Source organism: Rhinatrema bivittatum, chromosome 3 (genome assembly GCF_901001135.1).
Source record: "Rhinatrema bivittatum chromosome 3, aRhiBiv1.1, whole genome shotgun sequence".
NCBI lineage: Eukaryota > Metazoa > Chordata > Amphibia > Gymnophiona > Rhinatrematidae > Rhinatrema > Rhinatrema bivittatum.
The window spans coordinates 290,419,139-290,440,607 of record NC_042617.1 but is presented as its reverse complement, the minus strand read 5'-3'; the positions used below and the strand labels follow the sequence as shown (position 1 = coordinate 290,440,607).

At 44.6% G+C, this 21,469-nt stretch overlaps 1 protein-coding gene across 4 annotated transcripts in view; it reads left to right on the top strand.

Annotated features, from left to right (window-relative positions):
* The window catches only part of METTL1 (methyltransferase like 1), a 47,203-nt gene that overhangs the window by 3,039 nt on the left and 22,695 nt on the right, over positions 1–21,469 (top strand). For all 4 annotated transcript variants that reach the window (XM_029594931.1, XM_029594933.1, XM_029594930.1 and 1 more), the window contains exon 3: positions 16,042–16,226. In XM_029594931.1, coding sequence (XP_029450791.1) covers positions 16,042–16,226 — 185 coding nt within the window. The remainder of the gene's footprint in view (positions 1–16,041; positions 16,227–21,469) is intronic.

Here is a 21,469-nt window from a genome sequence, read left to right as displayed (position 1 = left end):
GATTCCCTCTGAATCCATTTTATAACCTCACTCCAGTAGATTTATATTTTGAGGCAATACCAGGTGTGTGAGAATTTTCCTGCCCTATCACACCCACGCTATCGTCTACTGGATTTCCCAGCCACCATCCTCGCTAATCACACCGAGGTCTAATACCACCTAAAAAGATTCTTGTAGCTGCTTTCTTGATACATTGTAACATAATTGGCGATGGCAGCAAAAGACTTTCCAGTCTGCTCAGTTTTTTCCTGTCTACACACTAAGGATGCATCCCAGCTGTTGGCCACAGAAGCTTGAGTGACTGAAGGATAGCGCACCTATCCAAGATATTTTTTACCCTTTGCCTCTTGGTTCTGTACTGTCCTGGATCGATAAGCATGCAGAGTCCCATACTCCAGCCGCCCAGACTTGTAGGAGAGGATATGACACATTCAACAGTACACATATACATCTCAGGGTCAACCATAGGTATTATAATTCACAAGTAACATATACCACATACCTGTGTGTGTGTGTGTATATGTATATCATTCAAAATTTATTTATATCAATTGTTTTTTTAAAATCTTCACATACATATTTTCCAAACTACAATATATAAATCGCATACACATTTATCAAAAAATCACTCACGCCCCACATTCATACAATACATATCTTTCTTGTCTAAACAACAGTTTGTACTAATCTTATCAAAACAATTTATTTTAAATTTTTCTTAAAAAACTCCCTATGATCTTATGTTAAGGTTGTATCACCTTTTTGTGGAGAAATTGTTGAAAATAATGATGAGATCATAGGGAGTTTTTTAAAAGAAAAATTTAAAATAAATTGTTTTGATAAGATTAGTACAAACTGTTGTTTAGACAAGAAAGATATGTATTGTATGAATGTGGGGCGTGAGTGATTTTTTGATAAATGTGTATGCGATTTATTTTGGAAAATATGTATGTGAAGTTTTTAAAAAAAAGTTTGATATAAATAAATTTTGAATGATCCATATATACAGGTATGTGGCATATGTTACAACAGTACATCATCCATACACAAGACTGTGTTGGGCTCCCTGCCTCCTCCCTTTGTACATCTAATATTTCCCTGCTGCTTAATTTTTCTGCCCATGCAAACAATAAGGGCAGCTTCCCTCGGTCGCACAAAGAACCACCCATAATGCTTGCCTTTTTATCCCATAGAAAGCTGAACTGTTTCCACGCCCTCACAAAACAGTCTCGATCTTGCTGACATAGACATGGGGAGGCTGTGTTTTGTTTTTCTCTCTCTGTCTCTTTCATGTACACGAAATACATTTTGGAAATTTGCGCTCTGTATAAAAAAAATGCTTTAAATCAGCTGTCACCTTTGTAAAAATAAAAAACATATCTGGGAATTTATGGGTGAAAATTGGTTTAAACTGAATATGAAGGACTCTGTCCATGGAGAACACCTTTCCAATCTTGTTCTGTGTCCATTAATAGAAGAATGGATACCTCCTTCCTCACGCCTCCCCTGGCTTGGGTCAGATCCCAGATTGTTCTTATATTATCCTTGAGCTCTGTCCACTATAGGGGAGTAGGAGAGTTCCAGCCTTCCTGCTAATGTTTTTGCTAGGATCTTAATATCATAAGTCAAGAGCGAGATGAGCCTATAGGAACTGTATTTAATAGGATCATTCCCCTTCTGCTTTCTGACTGAAATGTGGCACTCGTCATGGCTTCCGGAAGTTAAAGTCTTCCTCACAAGGTCACATTACAAATTTTAGTTCATTTATGGGCTCGTTGCAACTTGTAATGCTTAGAAAAGCTCAGAGGGCCACCATCTTTCCCCTGGACATTTAGCCACCTTCCTTTACTTAACAGCTTCCCCCTCCTTCACTGTGGGGCATATAACAGATTTCTGCTATTTTTTTGTCCAGAATCCTGGACAGAATCCTAGTTGTTCTTAATGCTAAGGTGACCATAGAAAACATTCAATAATAACTACAGAAGGCACTCTTCCACTCCCTTGCTCATCTGGTATCTGTTGCTGTTCCTTACCACTCTTTAATGTATGTGCTGGAAGCCTGTTGACCTTCTGCTTTAGTTGTTGTGATGGTGCCTAGCTCTCCCCTTTTGTGCATGGTTCTGCATTCTAGTACTGTAGACCTATATTAGTAGTCACCTCTGGGGAGGGGGGATGTCACAGTAAGATTCTGATGGGGGCTTGGCTTGGGAGTCAGGTCAGGAGCCGTAGTCACCAGACCAGCTAGTGACCTGGAGCGGAAGAGGAAAAGACCATTGATGAAGCCCTCACGGCCACACCCCTGGGGTAATGGGATTGGCCAAAGCTCAGTTAAAACACATTGCTGGGAATCAAGAATTTGATGCCAGAAATCAGAAGACTAATCATCCCACTTGCTCCTGAACCTCCCGTGTGTGGTCCCTTGCAGCCAGGCTTCTCTGCGCTAGGCTGTTCACTTTGTTCCTGTTCCATGCCTTCTGTTATCTATTTGCTGCAAGTTCCTGTTTCAAGATTCCTGTTTGTTTCACTGCAAGCATCTGTTTCAGACCTCATATCATCAAGGTCCTGCTACCCGTTTCTCATTACTGGTTATTCACCACCCTGTGCAGAGGTCATCCAGTGCCTGACCTGGCTTGAGCACCCATGCCCAGCCTTGTATGCACCTAGAAGGCCGTCCCTAGTATCTAGAAGACAGACTTTGCCATTACTCCTATTGCGATTGCACATGTTGATTATGATCGCCGTACCTACTGGGATAAATTTGGCAATGTCTCTGTCTGAAGTGTTGCAATCTCCTTTTAACAACTCACCAAGTCCATTAAATTTATGCTCTACAGCTGTGCTAAAAATCCTTCGTAATTATGTAATTGATGTATTAGCAACTATGATTAATTCTTCTTTAATAGAAGGCCATGTTCCTGAGAGTTTGAAATCCAGACGTGTTAGATGACTTTTTTCAGGATCAGTCTTTCCTGATCATCCTGCCCGACCAGTGTACTCTTGGGATTCTCCCTCCTACCAGCAGATGGGGGCAGAGCGTTCGACTTCTCTCCATGACCTCAGCTGTATATAGGCTGGCCCAGCAGGAAGACGGTCAGTAGTCTTTGCCTCCAGCAGATGGTGAGAGGCACCCGGAGTTATGCTGGTCCAGCAGGAGAGACTGCTGGGCCCCAGGGCAACAGCCCTGCTTAGGGTCAATTTCCTGGGAAGCCTGGGCCGGGTGGGGGCGCACCCATGGGACAACCCTGGGCCAGAGCCAGGATGAGGCCCCTGCAGACCCAGTTGCTGGGGAATTGGTCGCCACAGAGTCTGGAGTTCGACAAAAAGATCAGATTACTACAGCAGGTCAAAAGGAGCTTGTGCTGATAATCTGACAGAAGGAACCAGCTTTCAGATCCCACCATGGATAATAGTGACAACAGATGCCAGTTGCAAGGGGTAGAGAGCGTATTGTCAGGCACAGGTAGCTCAAGGATGTGGTTAGTGCAGTTAGTGTAGATGGGTTCAAAAAAGGTTTGTATAAGTTCTTGGAGGAGAAGTCCATTAACTGCTATTAATCAAGTTGACTTAGGGAATAGCCACTGGTTTTAATCGCATCAGTAGCATGGGATCTTCTTGGTGTTTGGGTATTTGCCAGGTTCTTGTGGCCTGGTTTGGCCTCTGTTGGAAACAGGATGCTGGGCTTGATGGACCCTTGGTCTGACCCAGCATGGCAATTTCTTAAGGTTCCTATGAACCAGATCTCATCAGGAAGCAGCCTGGTCCATGAATCAGTTAGAATTGAGGGCCATGAGGCTTAAGTTATGCCACTTCTGGGGGCAGCTGCAAGGCAAGGCGAGACAGGTTCACTCGGACTACGCCACAGCGGTAGCCTATTTCAACTAGCAGGAAGGAACAAAGAGCAAGCTGCTGGCCGAGGAGGCAGCCTAATGGCAGAGGTGGAGTTTCTGGAAGTGTCAGCGGTACACATTTCAGGGAAAGACAACGTCCAGGCAGACTTTCTCTATTGCCAGATGCTAGACCCAGGAGACTGGTAGCTGGCAGAGAGGAGGCCTTCTGCCTAGTGATAAGAGCCTGGGGGACCCCGAAGTGGGCCCTGGTGGCCACAAGAAAAAATGCCAAGGCAAGGAATTTCTTAAATCTCAGGAAGGAAACAAGCTTCAGGGGGTGTAGATACACTAACGCAATGGTGGCCAAAGAACAAGCTGTTAAACGTATTCCTGCCCTGTCCAGTGGTCGGCAGGGTGATCATAAGGATAGCGCGACACCCAAGCTTTGTCTTCTAGTGGCACCAGTTTGTCCAAGGTAGATCATGGTATGCAGACACCTGGTAGGATGCACAGTGGCAGAACCCATCAGTTTGGGGGTGGTCCCAGCACATCTCAAACAGGGGACTGGTAGTGATGAAGAACCCACACGAGTTCTCACTTGTGGATTGGCTATTGAGAGAAAAAGATTCAAGCAAAGGGGATACTCAAGCCAAGTAATCACCACATTACTGAAGGCCAGGAAGAGCACTCTCTCGTTAACCTATGGATGAATTTGGAAAACCTTTAAAACATGGTGTGAAGGAAGAAGCATTGCCTCGAGAAAAATGGAACTGCCAGAGATCCTGCAGCAGGGCCTGGACGAGGGCCTGGCAATGAATACTTTAAAGGGTCCAAGTGGCAGCAGTAACGTGCTTCAGGGGATACCTCATTTTGTCTCCCCATTACAGCATTCGCTGCTAGCATACTGGTCTCCAGCCTCCTAGAACTATGACCACTGTCTCAGAGTTCCCCTGGTGGCAGAGAAGAGTCTGGGCTGGTGGTTCATACGGCTGGATGGGTTCAAAGGAATGGACCTAAAGTCACTTGACTGGGTTATTTTAACCCCAGACTCCAGCATGGTCAGATGGGGAATGCATTGCCAGGGCCATCTGTCCCAAGGGGAGTTGTTGGAAGAGGAAGTTCTATGGCCAATAAACAGATTAGAGATGTGGGCCATCAGATTAGCACTTCAGGCCTTTCTACCAAGAATAAAAGGAAAGGCAGTCTGAGTTCTCTCAGACAGTGCCACGGCAACAGCAAATATGAACAAGCAAGGGGGCACTTGCAACCACAGTTTTGAGGAAGAAGCAAACAGAATACTCAGTTGGGCAGAGAGATACCTGCCCCAGTTGTCAGCATCTCATGTTGCAGGAAGGGAAAATGTTCAAGCAGACTTCCTCAGCAGAAACAGGTTGGACTCAGGAGAATGGGCACTCAGCCAGGAGGCCATCCAGATAATAGTGGGGTACCTCCTGCGGTGGACTTAATAGCAACCCGAGTGAATGCCAAGGCCAATAAGTTCTTCTGCTAGCGGAAGGAGGCAGGATTCAGTGGGAGAGATGCCTTAATCTGACTCTGGCTAAAGGGCAGGCTCCTGTTTGTATCCTGCCTTGGTTCCTAATAGGCAAGGTAATAGAGGATAGAGGATAACCCTACAGAGGTGATACTGGTAACCAAGGATACCTGGATTGGCCAAGGAGACCTTGGTATGCAGACCTAATAAGATTTCTAGCAGGGACCCCCTGCAACTCCCCAGAAAACAGGGATTGCTATGGTAGGGTCCAATACCAAGACCCATCTCCATTTTATCTTACAGCCTGGCTATTGAAAGGGCACAGCTGTGAGGCAGATGCTATTCCCAGGCTGTAATGATGACCATGCTGAAAGCACATAAGAGCTCAATCTCATTAGCTTGTATCCAAGTTTGACAGCTATTTGAAGTTTGACAGGTGCATAAAACTTCCCCATGGAAGTCGGACATCCCACAAATCCTAGACTTCTTGCAGAAGGATCTAGACAAAAGCGTAGCACTCGGTTTGCTGAAGGTGCAAGTTGCAGCCATATCCTGCTACAGGGCCGCATTAAAGGTACCCAGCTAGCAGCACAACCAGATGTAGGGTGCTTTTTAAAAGGGATGAAGCATATGCGACTGCCTTTTGGACCCATTTTAAATTAGTGGGATCTCAACCTGGTTCTCAGAGCGCTAGTAGAAGTACCCTTTGAACCAGTAAAGCAGGTGTACATTAAAGATTACCATTTTAATAGCAATCTGTTCCATCAGGCACATTTTGGAGTTGCAGGCTTTCTCATGCAGTGAACCCTACTTAGTAATTTCAACTCGGTCACCTTCCTAATTGTACCATCATTCCTTCTGAAGGCAGGGTCACTGCCAACCTTTAGAGAATATAGGGGTAAGAAAGAAAGATTGCTCCTCCTGGATGTACCCAGTGACAAAAAAGTGACAAACCCTTTTTTTGTTTGTGCTGTTCGAAGGCCCGATTAAGGGAGAGAAAGCCTCCAAAGTCACAATAGATTAGCCAGATGGGTTAAAGAAACATACTCGATGGAAGGAAAGCCTCAGTGGTGCTCCATGCACCTACTACAAGGGCACAGGCATCATCCTGGGCAGCAGCGTCCGTGGTCTCCCCAGACTAAATTTGCATGACCACCACCTGCTCATCCCTGCACTTGTTTTCCAAATATTACAGGCTAGGGCAGATATGGTCTTTGGGTCTGGGGCCCTTAAGGCAGCTCTGTCTTCCTCCCATCCAGTCTAGGGATAGCCTTTGAAACTTCCAAATGTAAGCACTGGTATAGCAGGAGGAAAAGGAAGGTAACATTTGTTCTTACCTAATAATTTTCTTTCCTTGAGTCCTGCAGGACCAGTCCAGGCCCTACCTGAGAACCTAGAAACATGACAGCAGAAAAAAACTGTATGGCCCATCTAGTCTACCCAGCCATCTAGTTAATTTAGCTTTATAATTCCCATCACTTTCCTAGAGATCCCTTGTATTTTTCCCATGCTTTCTTGAATTCAGATACTGTTTTTATCTCCATCACCTCCACAGGGAGGCCATTCCATGCATCCACCAGTTTCTCTGTAAAGAAATGTTTCCAAAGATTACTCCTGAGTCTGCCCCCTTTCACTCTCATCCCATAACTAAAGATGTACACCCTAGAGGAAAGGCGAGATAGAGGAGATATGATAGAGACATTTAAATAGGTTTCTATACATAGGAGACAGGCCTCTTTCAATGGAAACGAGGGTCTAGAACAGAGCTTTCCAAAGTGTGTGTCGCGACACTTTGGTGTGTCGCCTGAGGTGTGCCGGTGTGTCGCGCAAGCCCGGTGCACGTGACACACCGGCAAGTGGGAGCCAATGCAGCCGCCGGTGGAGCTCATCCCACTGGCGGCTGAGCAGTAAAATATCGCTGATTGGCAAGGCCGTGGTGGAGCTCACCTCACCACGGCCCGAAGAAGAAAAAGGTCACGTCGAGACGTGCAGGTACTCCTCCCCCTTTCTGCCCATGCGGCCCCGGAAGAAAAATGTTGCCGGAGCCGCACGGGCAGAAAGGGGGAGGAGCGTCAGCCGCGTCCAGAAGAGGAGCAGCAGCGTTGTGGCAGCGGGGAGAGAAGAGGAGGAGGAGGCCCGGTAGCAGGGTCGCTGCCGCGATCGGCCCGAGAAGATCAGGGCTGCTGCAGAGCCCATCCTGCAGCGACCCGTGAAGAGGAGGCCCAGAGGTAAGAGAGCGGCTGAGGGCCCGTAGAGTGCGTGTGTGAGCTGAGTTGAGCGATTGTGTGCGTGTATGAGGTGAGTTGAGCGATTGTGTGTGTGTATGAGGTGAGTTGAGCGATTGTGTGCGTCTGTGAGCTGAGTTGAGCGATTGTGTGCGTCTGTGAGCTGAGTTGAGCGATTGTGTGCGTGTATGAGGTGAGTTGAGCGATTGTGTGCGTGTATGAGGTGAGTTGAGAGATTGTGTGCGTCTGTGAGCTGAGTTGAGAGATTGTGTGCGTGAATGAGGTGAGTTGAGCGATTGTGTGCGTCTGTGAGCTGAGTTGAGAGATTGTGTGTGTGTATGAGGTGAGTTGAGAGATTGTGTGTGGGAGTGAGGACCTGAATGTTTGCAGAGACAGCATGTGAGAGAGCCTGTGTGTGTGTGAGAGAGACAGCATGTGACAGTGAGAGCCTGTGTGTATGAATGATTGTATGAGAGAGAGCATGTGACAGTGAGAGTCTGTGCTTGAGCAAGACAGCATGTGGGAGTGAGAGAGAGCCTGGGTGTGTGAGAGTCAGACAGCATGTGCAAGAGAGAGACTGTATGAATGATTGTATGAGAGAGAGCCTGTGAGTGTGTGAGAGAGAGAAAGCATGTGGGAATGAGAACCTGACTGAATGTTTGAGGGAAGAAGATAGATGGAGAGAAAAGAAATAGAAAAAAAGACAATATGAAAGGAATTGGCAAAAAAATAAGAAAGGGGAGGTGGAACAAAAAAGCCTGTGACCAACCGATTAGAAAACTAAGATCAGACAGCAAAGGTAAAAAAAAAGAAATAAATTACTTTTTACTGATTGGCACATGTAATCTTTGGTATTTATTTATTTATTTATTTATTTATAGGTTCTTCTATACCGCGGTACGTATAGCAATACATCACCTCGGTTTATAGTGAAACATTAATTTAGCAACAGGCTTTACATGTAACAGTATAAAATAAACAGTAAAACAATTAATAGCAACAGGCTTTACAGAAAAACATGGGTTTCAAATAATATGCATAAATATCGAACAATAGAATATTAATAACCATGTATTTGCAGGAGCAAATAATCTATCTGAGGCAAACCAACGTTTCATTATATATAATAGCCTGAATTGATAAACCATGTGGGGGTGTGGAGTTGCAGATAGTAAATATTATTGTCGAGTATAAGATCTTGGAGAAGGTAAGGAATCATATGGTATTGCTGAAGGTTAGACGAGACTCATAGTGTGAAAGCTTGTTCAAACAACCAAGTTTTAAGGTTTTGTTTGAAAGTTTTGTGACAGGATTCAAGCCGCAGGTCCAACGGCATGTTATTCCAGATTTTTATTCCAGCTATGGAGAATGATCGGTCTCTGGTGGACACATGTTTGATGTGTTTTAGTGGATGGACAGTTAATTTCGCTTGGTGAATGTTTCTAATTGGTCTGTTGGAGGTGTGAACAATGAACTGATCAGAGAACCATTGCATCTCTTGGTTGTGAATTGATTTGTGGATGAGTGAGAGAACTTTAAAAGTAATTCTAGATGATACGGGTAGCCAATGTAGGAACATGAGTGCTGGAGTAATATGTTCATGCCGTCTAGTATTAGTAATTAACCGAGCAGCGGCATTCTGCAACATTTGAAGGGGTTGAATTGTGCTTTTAGGGAGACCCAGTAGGAGTGCGTTACAATAGTCAATCCTTGGTAGAATTGTGGCTTGTAACACAGTCCGGAAATCCTGAGGATGTAATAACGGTTTAATTCTTTTCAATGTGTGTAATTTGAAGAAGCCATTCTTGATTGTGGTTGAGATGAAATTATTTAAAGTAAGGTGATTATCAATCATGACCCCAAGGCTGCGGACTTGCTTCAGCTTGGTGTGGTCTGTTGTTGAGGAAGGATCAGGTTGCAAGTTTGTTGAGGTATTCTTGTGTGGCGTTATGATGAGTAGTTCGGTCTTGTTGGTGTTGATTGCAAGAAAGTTTTCCATAAGTAGATTTTTTATTTCAGTGAGTGCTGATTCCCAGGTTTTCATGGCCTTAGCAAGTGAATCCTTGATTGGTATAATGATCTGTACGTCATCGGCGTATATGAAATGACGGAGATCCAAGTTCTTCAGTAGTTTAGAGTGGAGATAGATAAACATTGAAAAGCGTTGAGTAAAGGGCGGATCCTTGAGGGACACCTTGTGACAGATTTCTCGGTTTTGACGAATGGTGTCCCACTTTGACGCTGTAAGTTCTATCTTTCAGGAATGATTGTATCCAGGATAGGGCATTGCATGTGATTCCAATTTGTGAAAGAAGAGAGAGGAGTGTGTTGTGGTTCACCGTGTCAAATGAGACACGGTGAACGGTAGCACTTTCTCTATGCTGATTTCACAATGTACAAGATCAACATGGAGGAAGTGGAAACCCACGGGTCCTGCACAGAGGAGGCAGCAGAATGGGCTTCAGTGCCAATAGCAGCGATCAGCGCCTCCCCAATAGCCATGCGGCAGCAGTGGCAGCAGAGGAATGAGAGAGGCTCCGAGGTTGCTGGCAAAAGAAAGAGAGGGGGTTTGCCTTTAGTGTGTGCCTGCCTGAGGGTGTGTCTGTGTATGAGAATGTATGGGTGTCTTCCTGGGGTTTGTATGTGTGAGAATAGGTGCCGGCCTGTGTGTGGTGTATGTGTGTGTGAGAATGAATTGGTGCCTGCCTGGGGGTCTGTGTGTGTGAGAATGAATGTGTGCATGCCTGAGGGAGTGGTGTGAAATTGAATGGAAGCCTGCCTGGGGGTCAGTTTCAGTGTGTGAGAATGACTGGGAGCTTGCCTGGGTGTGTGTGTTTGTGTGTATGTGAGGGAGCCAGACAGAGTATGTATGAGAAAATCCAGGGGAGTAAGAGTTTGTGTGGGGGTGTGTGTGTGGAGGGAGAGAGAGTGTCTTAGAGCTTGAGAGTGTGTCAGTGTCTGTGAGAGCGAGAGGTTATGGTGGGTATAAGAGCATGAATGTGTATGTATGTGACAGTATATGTGTGAGAGAGAATGGAAATGTGAGTATGTGTGAGAGAGAGAGGATAACCTCCTAATCCTTGACAATATCAGGGTGACTGGAAATCAAGAGCTCCCACGTATGGACAGCAGGGGCTTTTTAAAATCCTTATTAGTTTTAATTATTGGGTGTTATTTGATATATGTGCTGTTTTGAAATATTTTATTGGTGTTTAGGAAATTGTAAAAAATGTATATGATTTTAATGAATAGAAATTCTATTTATCAGTAGTTTTAAAATATTCTTTTATTAGTATGGTTTTACTATTATAACTGATGCTTTATGTTTCTTGATTTTATTTGTTTTATGAGGAATGATGGTTCTGTTTTTCCATTATTAATACACAGAGTCTGGCTTCTTGGGGTTTCCATTTCAGTTTTTGTCTAATTTGTGCTCCTTTATTTTGTATTCTGTATTTGGTGAGGGTCTGTCTCTGCTCTGTGTGTGTGACCATGATGAGAAATTCGCTAGCATAGGGATCGATAGCAATCGGGTTTGTTTTGTTTCCTCAGTAGGTGGTGTATTGGTATTCTAGGACCCAGTATAATATTTACCCTTGCTTTTTCACAGGTAGGGTTATTGTTGTTAGAGTCCTTGGTGTTATTACTGTTATGTTATGATGGGATTGCAGTATAGATTTTGAGTGTCTTTTTTTTTTTGCGAGGTTTTATTTTCGTTCACAATGTGCCTGGCAGTGGAAGGTGTTTGTGCTGCTGTTACTGTGAGGTGACACCAGAATTTGAAAACATCTTTTAGTATGATGAGCTGTAAGGGAAACATTCAAGCTCCATTGTTTGGGGGAATTTCAGTGGATGCACAGAGTTACAGAACTGGAGGTGCAGGATTTATATTGACATTCTGTCCCTTCCTATAAATTCCAGTCTTCACTCTCATAGCCATATAGAATTAGTTGAATGAGGCTATCAAATAATTTTATAGTGTGAAACTGGCCAGCTTTTTAAAATTACGCAGAAGACCCTTTGGACTTTCTTATTAACACCAAATATTCAAATCTGTGTTTATCCCATCAAGCTCATATATCTCATTAAAGAGGTAAATTGAATAACACAATAACTTTGTTTTATTATTGTTACTCATAAATTATAACAATAACATTAATCTTGGAATATTATATATTTTTAATAAAAATGAAAGATTTTCACAAGATAGGTTGTGTCGTGAAACATTTTATTATGTATATATTTAAGGAAACATACATAAATTGTTGAAATACATTTTGTTCGTTTAACCTTTAACCTCTGGTTTGCTAGTAGACTGAATTACTGTGTCCCGAAATTATGTTTGTCTAAAAAGTGTGTCACCAACATGAAAAGTTTGGAAAGCTCTGGTCTAGAATGAGGGGATCTTTAAGTCTATCCCCATATGCTTTAGATCAAAGACCACTGATCATTTTAGTAGCCACCCTCTGAACCGACTCCACCCAGTTTATATTCTTTGAAGGTGCGGTCTCCAGAATTGTACACAGTACTCCGAGTGAGGTCTCACCTATACAGGGTCAATATCACCGCCCTTTTTCTGCTGACCATTCCTCTCCCTATGAGGCCAAGCATTTTTCTGGCTTTTGCAGTCTCTTTATTCACCTGTGTGGCCATCTTAAGTTAATCAGATACAATTACCCCCAAATCCTGCTCTTCTTTTCTTTCTTAGAAGAATTTTACCTCCCATATTGTACCTCTCCCTTGGGTTTTTGTACCCTAAATGCATTCTTTTGCATTTTTAGCATTAAATCTTAGCGACCAGATCCTAGACCAGTGATGGTGAACTCCAGCACTCAAGTGCCGCAAACAGGCCAGGTTTTCAGGATATCTACAATGAATATGCATAGGAAAGATTTGCATGCACTGCCTCTGTTGTATGCAAATCTGTCTCAAGCATATTCATTGTGGGTATCCTGAAAACCGGGTCTGTTTGTGGCACTTGAGGACTGGAGTTCGCCATCACTGTCCTAGACTATTCCTTGAGCTTCCTCCTCATATTTTCCACACCTTCCTGGCTGTCCACCTTGTTGCAGATTTTGGTATGATTGGCAAAAAGGCAAACCTTTCCCAACAATCCTTCTGCTATGTCTCTCATGAAATGTTGAAAAGAACTGGTCCAAGAATTGATCCCTGAGGCACACCACTAATAACAACCTCTTCCTCAGAGAAAACCCCATTTACCACTGCCCTTTATCCCACTCAGCCAGTTTCTAACCCAGTCAGTCAATCTAGGTCCCATACCAAGGGTGTTCAATTTATTTATAAGTCTCCTATGCAGAATCATGTCAAAGATCTTACCAAAATCCAAGTACACTGCATCTAGCACTCTCCTTTAATCCAATTCTTGGTCACCCAATCAAAGAAATTGATCAGATTTGTCTGACAAAGTTTACATCTGGTAAAACAATGTTGCCTCGCATCTTGCAATCCATTGGATTCCCAAAAGTGCACTATCTGTTTTGGCAGCAATTCCATTAATTTACCACAGAGGCCAGACTAACCGGTCTTTAGTTCCTAGCCACCTCCTTACTTCTGCTTTTATGAATATTAACCCCATCTGCCTGTCTTCAGCCCTCTGGGATTACTCCAGACCCTAAAGAAGTATTGAAAAGGACAGCCAGTGGACCTGCCAGGGCATCTGTTTCCTTGGATGTATCCCATCAGCCCCATCACCACACTGTTCCAAAAATCGATTGTTTACCTCACTTCCAGTCTTATTTGTGTTATGTGGTCCTGCTCTAGGTCCTTCCACAGTGAACATTGAATAGAAATATGTTTTAAGAAATTTTGCTTTTTCCTCATCAGCCTCTACATATTCCTCCCCTTCACTTTTGAATCTTACATTGCCACTTTTGCACTTCCTTCTATCACTAACATATCTAAGAGAAAAAAAAAGTCTTGTTCCCTGTTTTGTTGTATTTGCTATTTTTTCTTCTATTTGAATTGTTGCGTTCCTGACTACTTTCTCAACTTCTCTTAATTTTTCTCCAGATATTGTCTCCTGTCTTCCTCTTTATGCAATCTCTTGTAGTTTATGAACATTAACCTTTTCTCCCTTACCTTTTCAGCTATTTCTTCAGAAAACCATAGTGGCTTCTTTTCCCTCTTGCCTTTATCTACTTATAATATCTCCTTTTAGTTTTGCCCACTGCTCTTCTGCTTCCCCCTAGATTTTCCCATCCAGCTAGTGACTACTTGAGTTATTTCCCCATTTTTAAGAAAGTTAGTTGTCCTGAACAGAGACCCTTGCCTTTAGAATGAACCTTCATCTCTTGTGTCCTAACTCTCTATCCGGTGGTCTCTGGTTCCCAGATGATCATTCACTACAACATCAGAGATATTGTCCCCGTCAGTAAGCACAAGGTCCAGTATCTATCCCTCCCGTGTGGGTTCTGTTACCAGTTGACAGAACAGTTCTCCTTGCAGAGAATCCAGGCTCTCCCTGCTTCTAGAAGGTACTGCAGTTAGGATATCCCAATCAATATCCGGAAGATTAAAATCCTCTAGCAATAGCACCTCCCCTTTCCTATCAATTTTGTGAATATCCTCCATTAAATCTCTATCCATCTCTTCTGTCTGCGAAGGAGGTCTGTATATTACACCAGTATAAATGGATGTTCCATTCCCTTTTTCCAGATTAACCCACAGTGCCATGCCTCCTCCCTTTTTCCTACCTGGTCCTTCCTGAATAGATTGTAGCCTAGTATAACTATATCCCAGTCATGATTTCCGTGTACCAGATCTCTATGACAACCACTATATCTAAATCAGTTTCTTCCATAACTGCCTCTAGATACAGGGCTATATTTCTCATACTATGAGCATTAGTATGAGAAATGTAGTCCTGTATCTAGAAGCAGGGCCCTTAAAGCAAAGTTCTTATTTCGTTCTCAGATTTATTTGTCTTCATTCTCCTTTAGGTCAGCCTGACCTCAAAATACCCATTCACTTATTTTAACCAGATTAGACTATTGTAAAGTTTGATTTCATGGTCTTTCTTCTGTTCAGCTTAGGCATATTCAAACGGCTCAGAACACAGCTGCTAAAATAATTGCTGGTAAGTCCACATTTGATCATGTTATTCCTCTTTTTTCCAAATTGCTTTGGCTTCCAGTATCTTTTCAAATCCAGTTTTAAGATTGACCTTTAAAGCCTTGTACTGGGGAGTACCTGCCTATCTCTCCACACTTGTTACTCCTTACAAACCCAGCGGTCCTCCCAAGAAGCACTGTTGGTGCTTCCCTCTGCAGGGAAATTCATTTTGAGAGAGCCAGAGAAATTTTGTTTCTCATACTTGGCTCCTTGTCTTTGTAATTCATCTTGAGAATAATTAGATTAATTTAGGAAGGCCCTTAAGGCCCACTTCTCCATAGCATTTCCTATCTAAATTGACTGATTTATCAGCCTTTTCCTGGATTATTTTATTATGACAATTTTTTAATGCCTTTTTAAAATTGTTTTGCTTGTTTGTTGTTTTTAGCTTTTAAATCATTTTGTTTTACTTTGTTTTATGTTTGTTTTTATGAGTTTAATGGCTACTTTTATGATATTTTTTATTGTACTTCACTTTAATTTACATTTTGTAACATGATGCGTTTAATCAAGCACCGAATAAATATCAACAGACTGTAAACAAATATTTAGCAGATTTCAGTAAGGTACCAGAAGGAAGCAGTTTCCATAGAATGAAAAGCTCAAGGACAGAGGGTCATCCGTATGAAGCTGAAGGGCGCATGGCAAAGGAATACAGAAAAGGCCAGCCTGATGACTCGGTGGCAGTGCTGTGCACTGCTGCGTGGCAGGCCTGAGTTTGAGTCCTGGGCCACATTTTTCACTCTCTGGGCTGGCCGGGGCTGGAGATGCTGCCAAGGCAGCATTCACAGAACCTGGGTGGAGGAAATCCCAGCTGTTGTGCAGCTGACACCTAGTGACCAGATTCAGGGCCCATCATTACAGGGTTCTGGAAAAAGCCCATGATCTATGGCCCCTGGCCACTGCAACAACTGGGCCAGATGATCTGACAGAGAATATAAAAATAGTGAAAAAAACCCTTGGGTAGTTGTAAATGAAGGCTCATGGTGCCAGATCCAAGGCATAGTTTCGATTGAGCTGAAAGTCAAAGGAACGTGAGGAAACTGTTAAGACCAAATAATGAGTATGAGGAAATATATCTTTAACTGAGAGAGTGGAGGAAATCTGTTCCAGGTGTCAGACAGAGTGATGAGTGCCAAATCAATGGCAGAATTCATGCATGTATGGGACAGACACAAAGGGATCTTCATGGCGGAAGGAGTACAAGATGACAAAGTGTAACTCCTGTGACAGTACAGTAAGCAAGAGCAAATGGTCCTGATCTATTTACGTCATCTGCATTGCAATGTTTGTTTTTTTTTAATTTAAGTTTATAATAATTATGTTCCGAGCTAGACTATATGTAACTCTTCCCATTTTCTTCCAGTGGAGCTGTCACCCCTCTTTCCTGACACTCTGATGCTGGGCCTGGAGATCCGGGTTAAGGTGTCGGACTATGTGCAGGACAGAATCCGATCACTAAGAGCATCCAATCCCAACAAATACCAGAACATCGCTTGCATCCGGAGCAATGCCATGAAGTATTTGCCCAACTTCTTCCGTAAGGGCCAGGTACAGGTCTCATTTCATTAATTTATTTAAAGGCGAGGTGTCTGCTACCTGCATAATAGTCTGGTATATGATGAACAATTTGGAGAGGTGAAAGTGTTCCCCATGGTACAGAGAGCAGTAACATGTTGTACTACGTCCTCCTGATGGCCCAGTGGCGGTTCTGTGCAGTAGGCCCTGGTTCCATTTTGGGCTCCTCGGGGTTGGAGATGTGGTGAGGGCAGACTTCACAGTATTGGGGTAGGGGAAGCTGTAGACCAGAGGTTCCCAATCTTTTTGGGAGCATGGACCCTTTTTCAATCTCCTAAGTTTTCGCAGACCCCTACATGCTTCTCTTACCCGCAGTTATGTGCCATATATAGAAAAGTGATTAATGTAGTAAAGAAGTAATTATATACACACCAGACTCATTGATGATATAAAACTTACATACACACACGTGCACGCTCTCTCTCTTATACACATATGCTCATACTCTCTCACACACACACGCTTTCTCTCATACCCATATGCTCATGCTCTCACACACGCGCGCTCTCTCACACACACATGCTCATGCTCTCTCTCTTTCTCTCCTACATACCTCCTCTTACTGGGCCGCCTCCTCACGCAGCCTGCTGGTGGCACCGCAGCTTGCTACATTGTTCTGCCGCCAGCGAGATGGGGTGCGCCGGGGCCTAGTGGCCGTCTTCCTTTTTTTTTTTTACTGCTGGCGAGATGGGATGCACCGGCGGCTCCGCAGCCTGCTTCGTTCTTTTGCCACCGATGAGATGGGGTGTCCCGCTGGCCCAATTCCTCCTTCTGTCGCTGGCAAGATGGAGTGCACCAGTGGTCTGCTTCCTTCTGCTTCCAGCGAGATGGGGTGTGCTGGCGGCTCAGCAGCCTGCTTCCTTCTGCCGCTGGTGAGATGGAATGCGCCGGTGGCCTGTGTGGCCTCCTTCACTCTTCGGCCGCTGCGGGATGGGGTCCTGCAGCAGCCTATTAGGCTTCTCCCTGGTGCAGGTTTTGCGGACCCCCCCTGTCATGGTCTGGCGGACCCCTAGGAGTCCGCAGGCCACAGATTGGGAACCACTGCTATAGAGCTTGTAAAACAGAGACACTCAGAGCTAGGCCACATATATGGAGTTGAGGAGGGAACTGCAGTTTCTGCTTCTTACTTGGCTTCAGGGGAGGGATTAAAAATGGGGATAAATCTGCCACTTTTACAGCATTTAGGCCCAGTGTAATATAGGCAGAAAGAGACAGGGGAAAATAACTAAAGCAGCTAGCGAAGGATAGCACCAAAAGATTCCTTCAAAACCACATCTCCCTACGCTTTCAAAGTCTCTCCCACATACACACAGATTCTCACACCCTACACACACACCTCCATAGTCGCATAGTTCCCATCTGCACACACTGCCACCCCAAGCCCCCATCATCCAAACACAGTCTGTGTACATGCATGCCATAACCCCATGCAATCCCACATTCATACACACATCTCCACTTGCTCCCAACCTATCCCCACGTACCCATACATATGCACACACCTGTCCACACAAACCCCTGTGCCCCAAACACACATACAACCTCCACCTCCTGACATATCCTACAGCTATACACCCCACTAAATACCCACAGACTTCTCTCACATATGGAATATCCCCATAGATCCCCATCAACACACACATCCCACCACTCCCCCATTCTCATGATGCAGTCTTATTTTTTTTTTTTTTTCATATTTCTAAAAGATTGAAGACACATTCTGTGCAGATGCATTGAAAATAATGAACCGTTAGCCATAGAAATTACATGAAATAATCGGTTCTATAAGGTTTCCATCTTCCCAGCACAGTCTCCAGGAAGCATTCAGATGTTTCTTTTGAAGAAAGGCCCCTAGAATCAGCTTGGAAATTTTACATGAAAAAAAAAGTGGGCAAAACACACGGAAGCTTCACTTTGGAAATGTTTTCCAAACTAAGCCATGCCTCAGTGTAGTATAGTAGTAAGTCCTAGGGAGAGGGATGGTAAGGTGATCACGTCCCACATTCAGTACTGACTGGGGGGATGGACCTTGGAGGGAGCTGTGCATTTTCCCCCTCTCACCTGCCCGCAAGGTATTGATCGGGCAGGCAAATGTTGTTCTTGGAGTGATCACCAGCATTCCAAGAGCATTATCTGCCAGCACGTCCTTCTGCAAATCTCTGTTGGAAAACATTCCCAAAACCATACCTCTGCATACCTTCCCTACTCGATGCAAGCTTATGGCGTGCAGGTTAAAAATTCCTAGTACAGTAAACATTATTGGACCAATTCACTTGAAACGCTGAAGTCCCAACATGGACACCTGAACCCAAGCGGATTTGGATTGGATCAAGAGAGAGAGCCTTTTCCATTGCCTCCCCTAAATTTTGGAACTCCCTACCAAAAGATCTGAGAACCCAACCCAACCTCAAAACACTCAAAAAAGACCTAAAAACATTGCTGTTCCGCAAATTCTACACTGACCTTCATACTTCTGAACATCCTAACTCCCAATCAAGCTTTCATCCAAAAACCTCAAAATAACTTCTCTCCAACCAGAACAAACAGACCTCCTCCCACTTGATGATACTTTCTGGACCTGAAATGTTTAACCTCTGTTTAATATGCACATTGTTATACTTTTGCACAATTGTTAAAAGAGTTACAGTTTAAATTTTGTAAACCGTTATGATGGCTTTACCGAATGACGGTATATAAAACTCAACAAACAAATAAAATAATTACTCGCCTTTCCAAATCTGAACGCAAGGTGAGTTTCAAATTCAGATACAATTGGTAGGTCCCCTTCGTTAGAGAGCTTATAAACTAGGGACCCTATTTACTAAGCGTTTTTCCTATAGACAACCTGTAGTAAATAACCCCCGAAGGTTTTGTACCTGAGGGTGTGGAGGGTGAGATGACTTGACCAAGGTCACAGAGAGAGTCAGTGGAAAGTGGGATTCGAACCCTGGCTTCCCTAGTTATAGCCCCTAGGCTCCTCCTCCAGGAGAGGACATAAGTGAGGGGAGCTTCCTACAGTAGGCAGTGGCTATATTCTCTTTGTAGGCTGATGTGGAATGGTGCGGCTTTCCCGGTACCTCAACACCTCGTCTCATGCCACGGGCTACCCTGGCTAGCAGCATTGTGCTGAGTGAGGTGGTGCTCCAGCCTTCCCTCTGAGACCTATCCTGTGATGTAATGTCTCTAGGAGAGCACACATGCTTTGCTAAATTCCCCGTCTCTCTCTCTCCATGGTAGTTTGCATGGAAACCTTCTAGGTGCGAGTTATGACCTCCCATGCTGTTCCTGAACCACCTTGCTGAGGTCAGCAAAATACAGTGGAAATGATCTCACCCAGACCCCTGTTTAGGAATGATGATGATGTCTTTTAAAAAAAAAAAAAAAAAATTAGTTTAAATGCTGGGCCGATCCGATGGCCTAGTAAGACCTGGGGGTCCATTCCTGCACCTGCAGGAGCCTTTATGATGCTGCATAGCCAGTATTTAATGTCCCCTTGGTGTGGGAGAGAGGGTGGAGGGATGGATCCATGGTGTGTGGCTAGAGAGGGAGAAAGGAGAGGGTAAAAAATGGGGAAACACTCTAGGAATTTGTGAATGAAGATTCATGGTGCTATAGCCTCACTGGAGCCTGGTTTTGATTAAGTTGAAAGCCCTAAGGAAGAGGAGGAAGCTGTCACACCACAAAACATATCGGTATCTCTTACTAATATTAACAGATGTGGGAAAAGCTGTGCGGGGGAATTGAAGAGGAAGGCTTGAACAGGGTGGGGGGGCTGTTTACAATTGCTTTTTGGCCAGTTAAGTAGGGACTCCACCCATCTGCTGAACTGGGCTGTGGATTGCAGTGGTGGGGGGGGGAAGGGGGCTTTCAGCTGGTGGTATGGTAGCTGCAGCCCTGGCACATGGATTGAATCATTTCTCAACTGTTTCTTGGTTCGTTTATTCCTTTTATCCTCTCCGTCTCCACATCCAAGGACTTGTAGAGTCTCCAGGTCCCTCTCTGCTTGTGCAGCCTGAGCCAAGCTGCTTCCGTGACGTTCACTCTTCCTCCGGGAGCTGAAGGCACAGCAGATTCTGCTGCTCCAATCGTTGGTCTGGGAATATGACCATGCGCGTTACTAAATCCTGCCTCCTTCCCTTCTTGGGCCTCCTTTTTGTCCCCTTACTGAATAAAAGGAAAGGAGGGGGAGAGATGAAGCCTGCAGGAGTAATGGAAAGAAGCAACCCATGCTGCTGCAGAATTGACTATCCCTTTCTAATCCCCTCCCTCTCCCCCATATGTTAATCCTTCTTCCTAAAAACAGGTTTACTTTTGGGCTGGCTCGGTGGGAAATGCCGTACACTGCTGTTTCCGAGACCTCTGTTCTGCTTCCCAGGATGACCGGGGCGGAGGTATACTGTGGATACACCCGAGGGGAATTCTGCACCTCTTAGCATTGCAGGATTGGTGCAGACTTGCCTTTCCTTATGGAAATTAGGAATTTGCAGTGGCCTGAGGAGTTTCTGTGTCTCTGCCTCAGCCAGTGCAGGCTGGAAAAGCGTTGGCCTGCACAGGCTGGTGGGAGCATCAAGCCCTAAGGGCTTGGAAAAGTGTTGGCATCTGTGGGCCAAAAGGTTGCTTGTCCTCATGAGCTGATGGGGGGCAACTGTGTGCTAGAAGGAGCCGGAGCAGCTGGCTGGAAGAGCATTGGTCTGCAGGAGCAGTGACCTGAAGAGCTGCAGGCCAGTAGGAGCATCGGCCTGCACAGGGTAGCAGCAAAGCGCATGACAGGAGCAGTGGCCAGGACCGGGACAAGAAGCAGGGGCAACTGCAATAAGAAGTTTGGATTTGAGAGAGAAGGAAGAGGAGAGAGGGTGACTGGGGAGGGAGTTGGGAAGAAAGGGAAGGGAAGAAGATAAGTAGAAACTGAGAAGAAGGAAGGGGTTGAGAGAAACTGTCAAAAGAGACTAGGATCAGGCAGTTCCGGGGGAAAATCCAAGATAGTGGCTTGAGAGGACGCTACTGAAGCTGCTCTGCCTCCTTGTTACCTAAAAAAGTTTTTTTCTCCTTTAAATTTAAAAGAAAATGCCGCATAAAAGGAAGGGGAAAGTTCGGGTCTATCCACTGGAGCCAGCTAGCCCCGCGGGGCAGCGCTTTATATCTCAGTATGCGGTCCCTATCTCTGAATTGAGGGCTTCCAGCCCCACTAGCGAGACGAGCCCCATTTTCACTGGGGG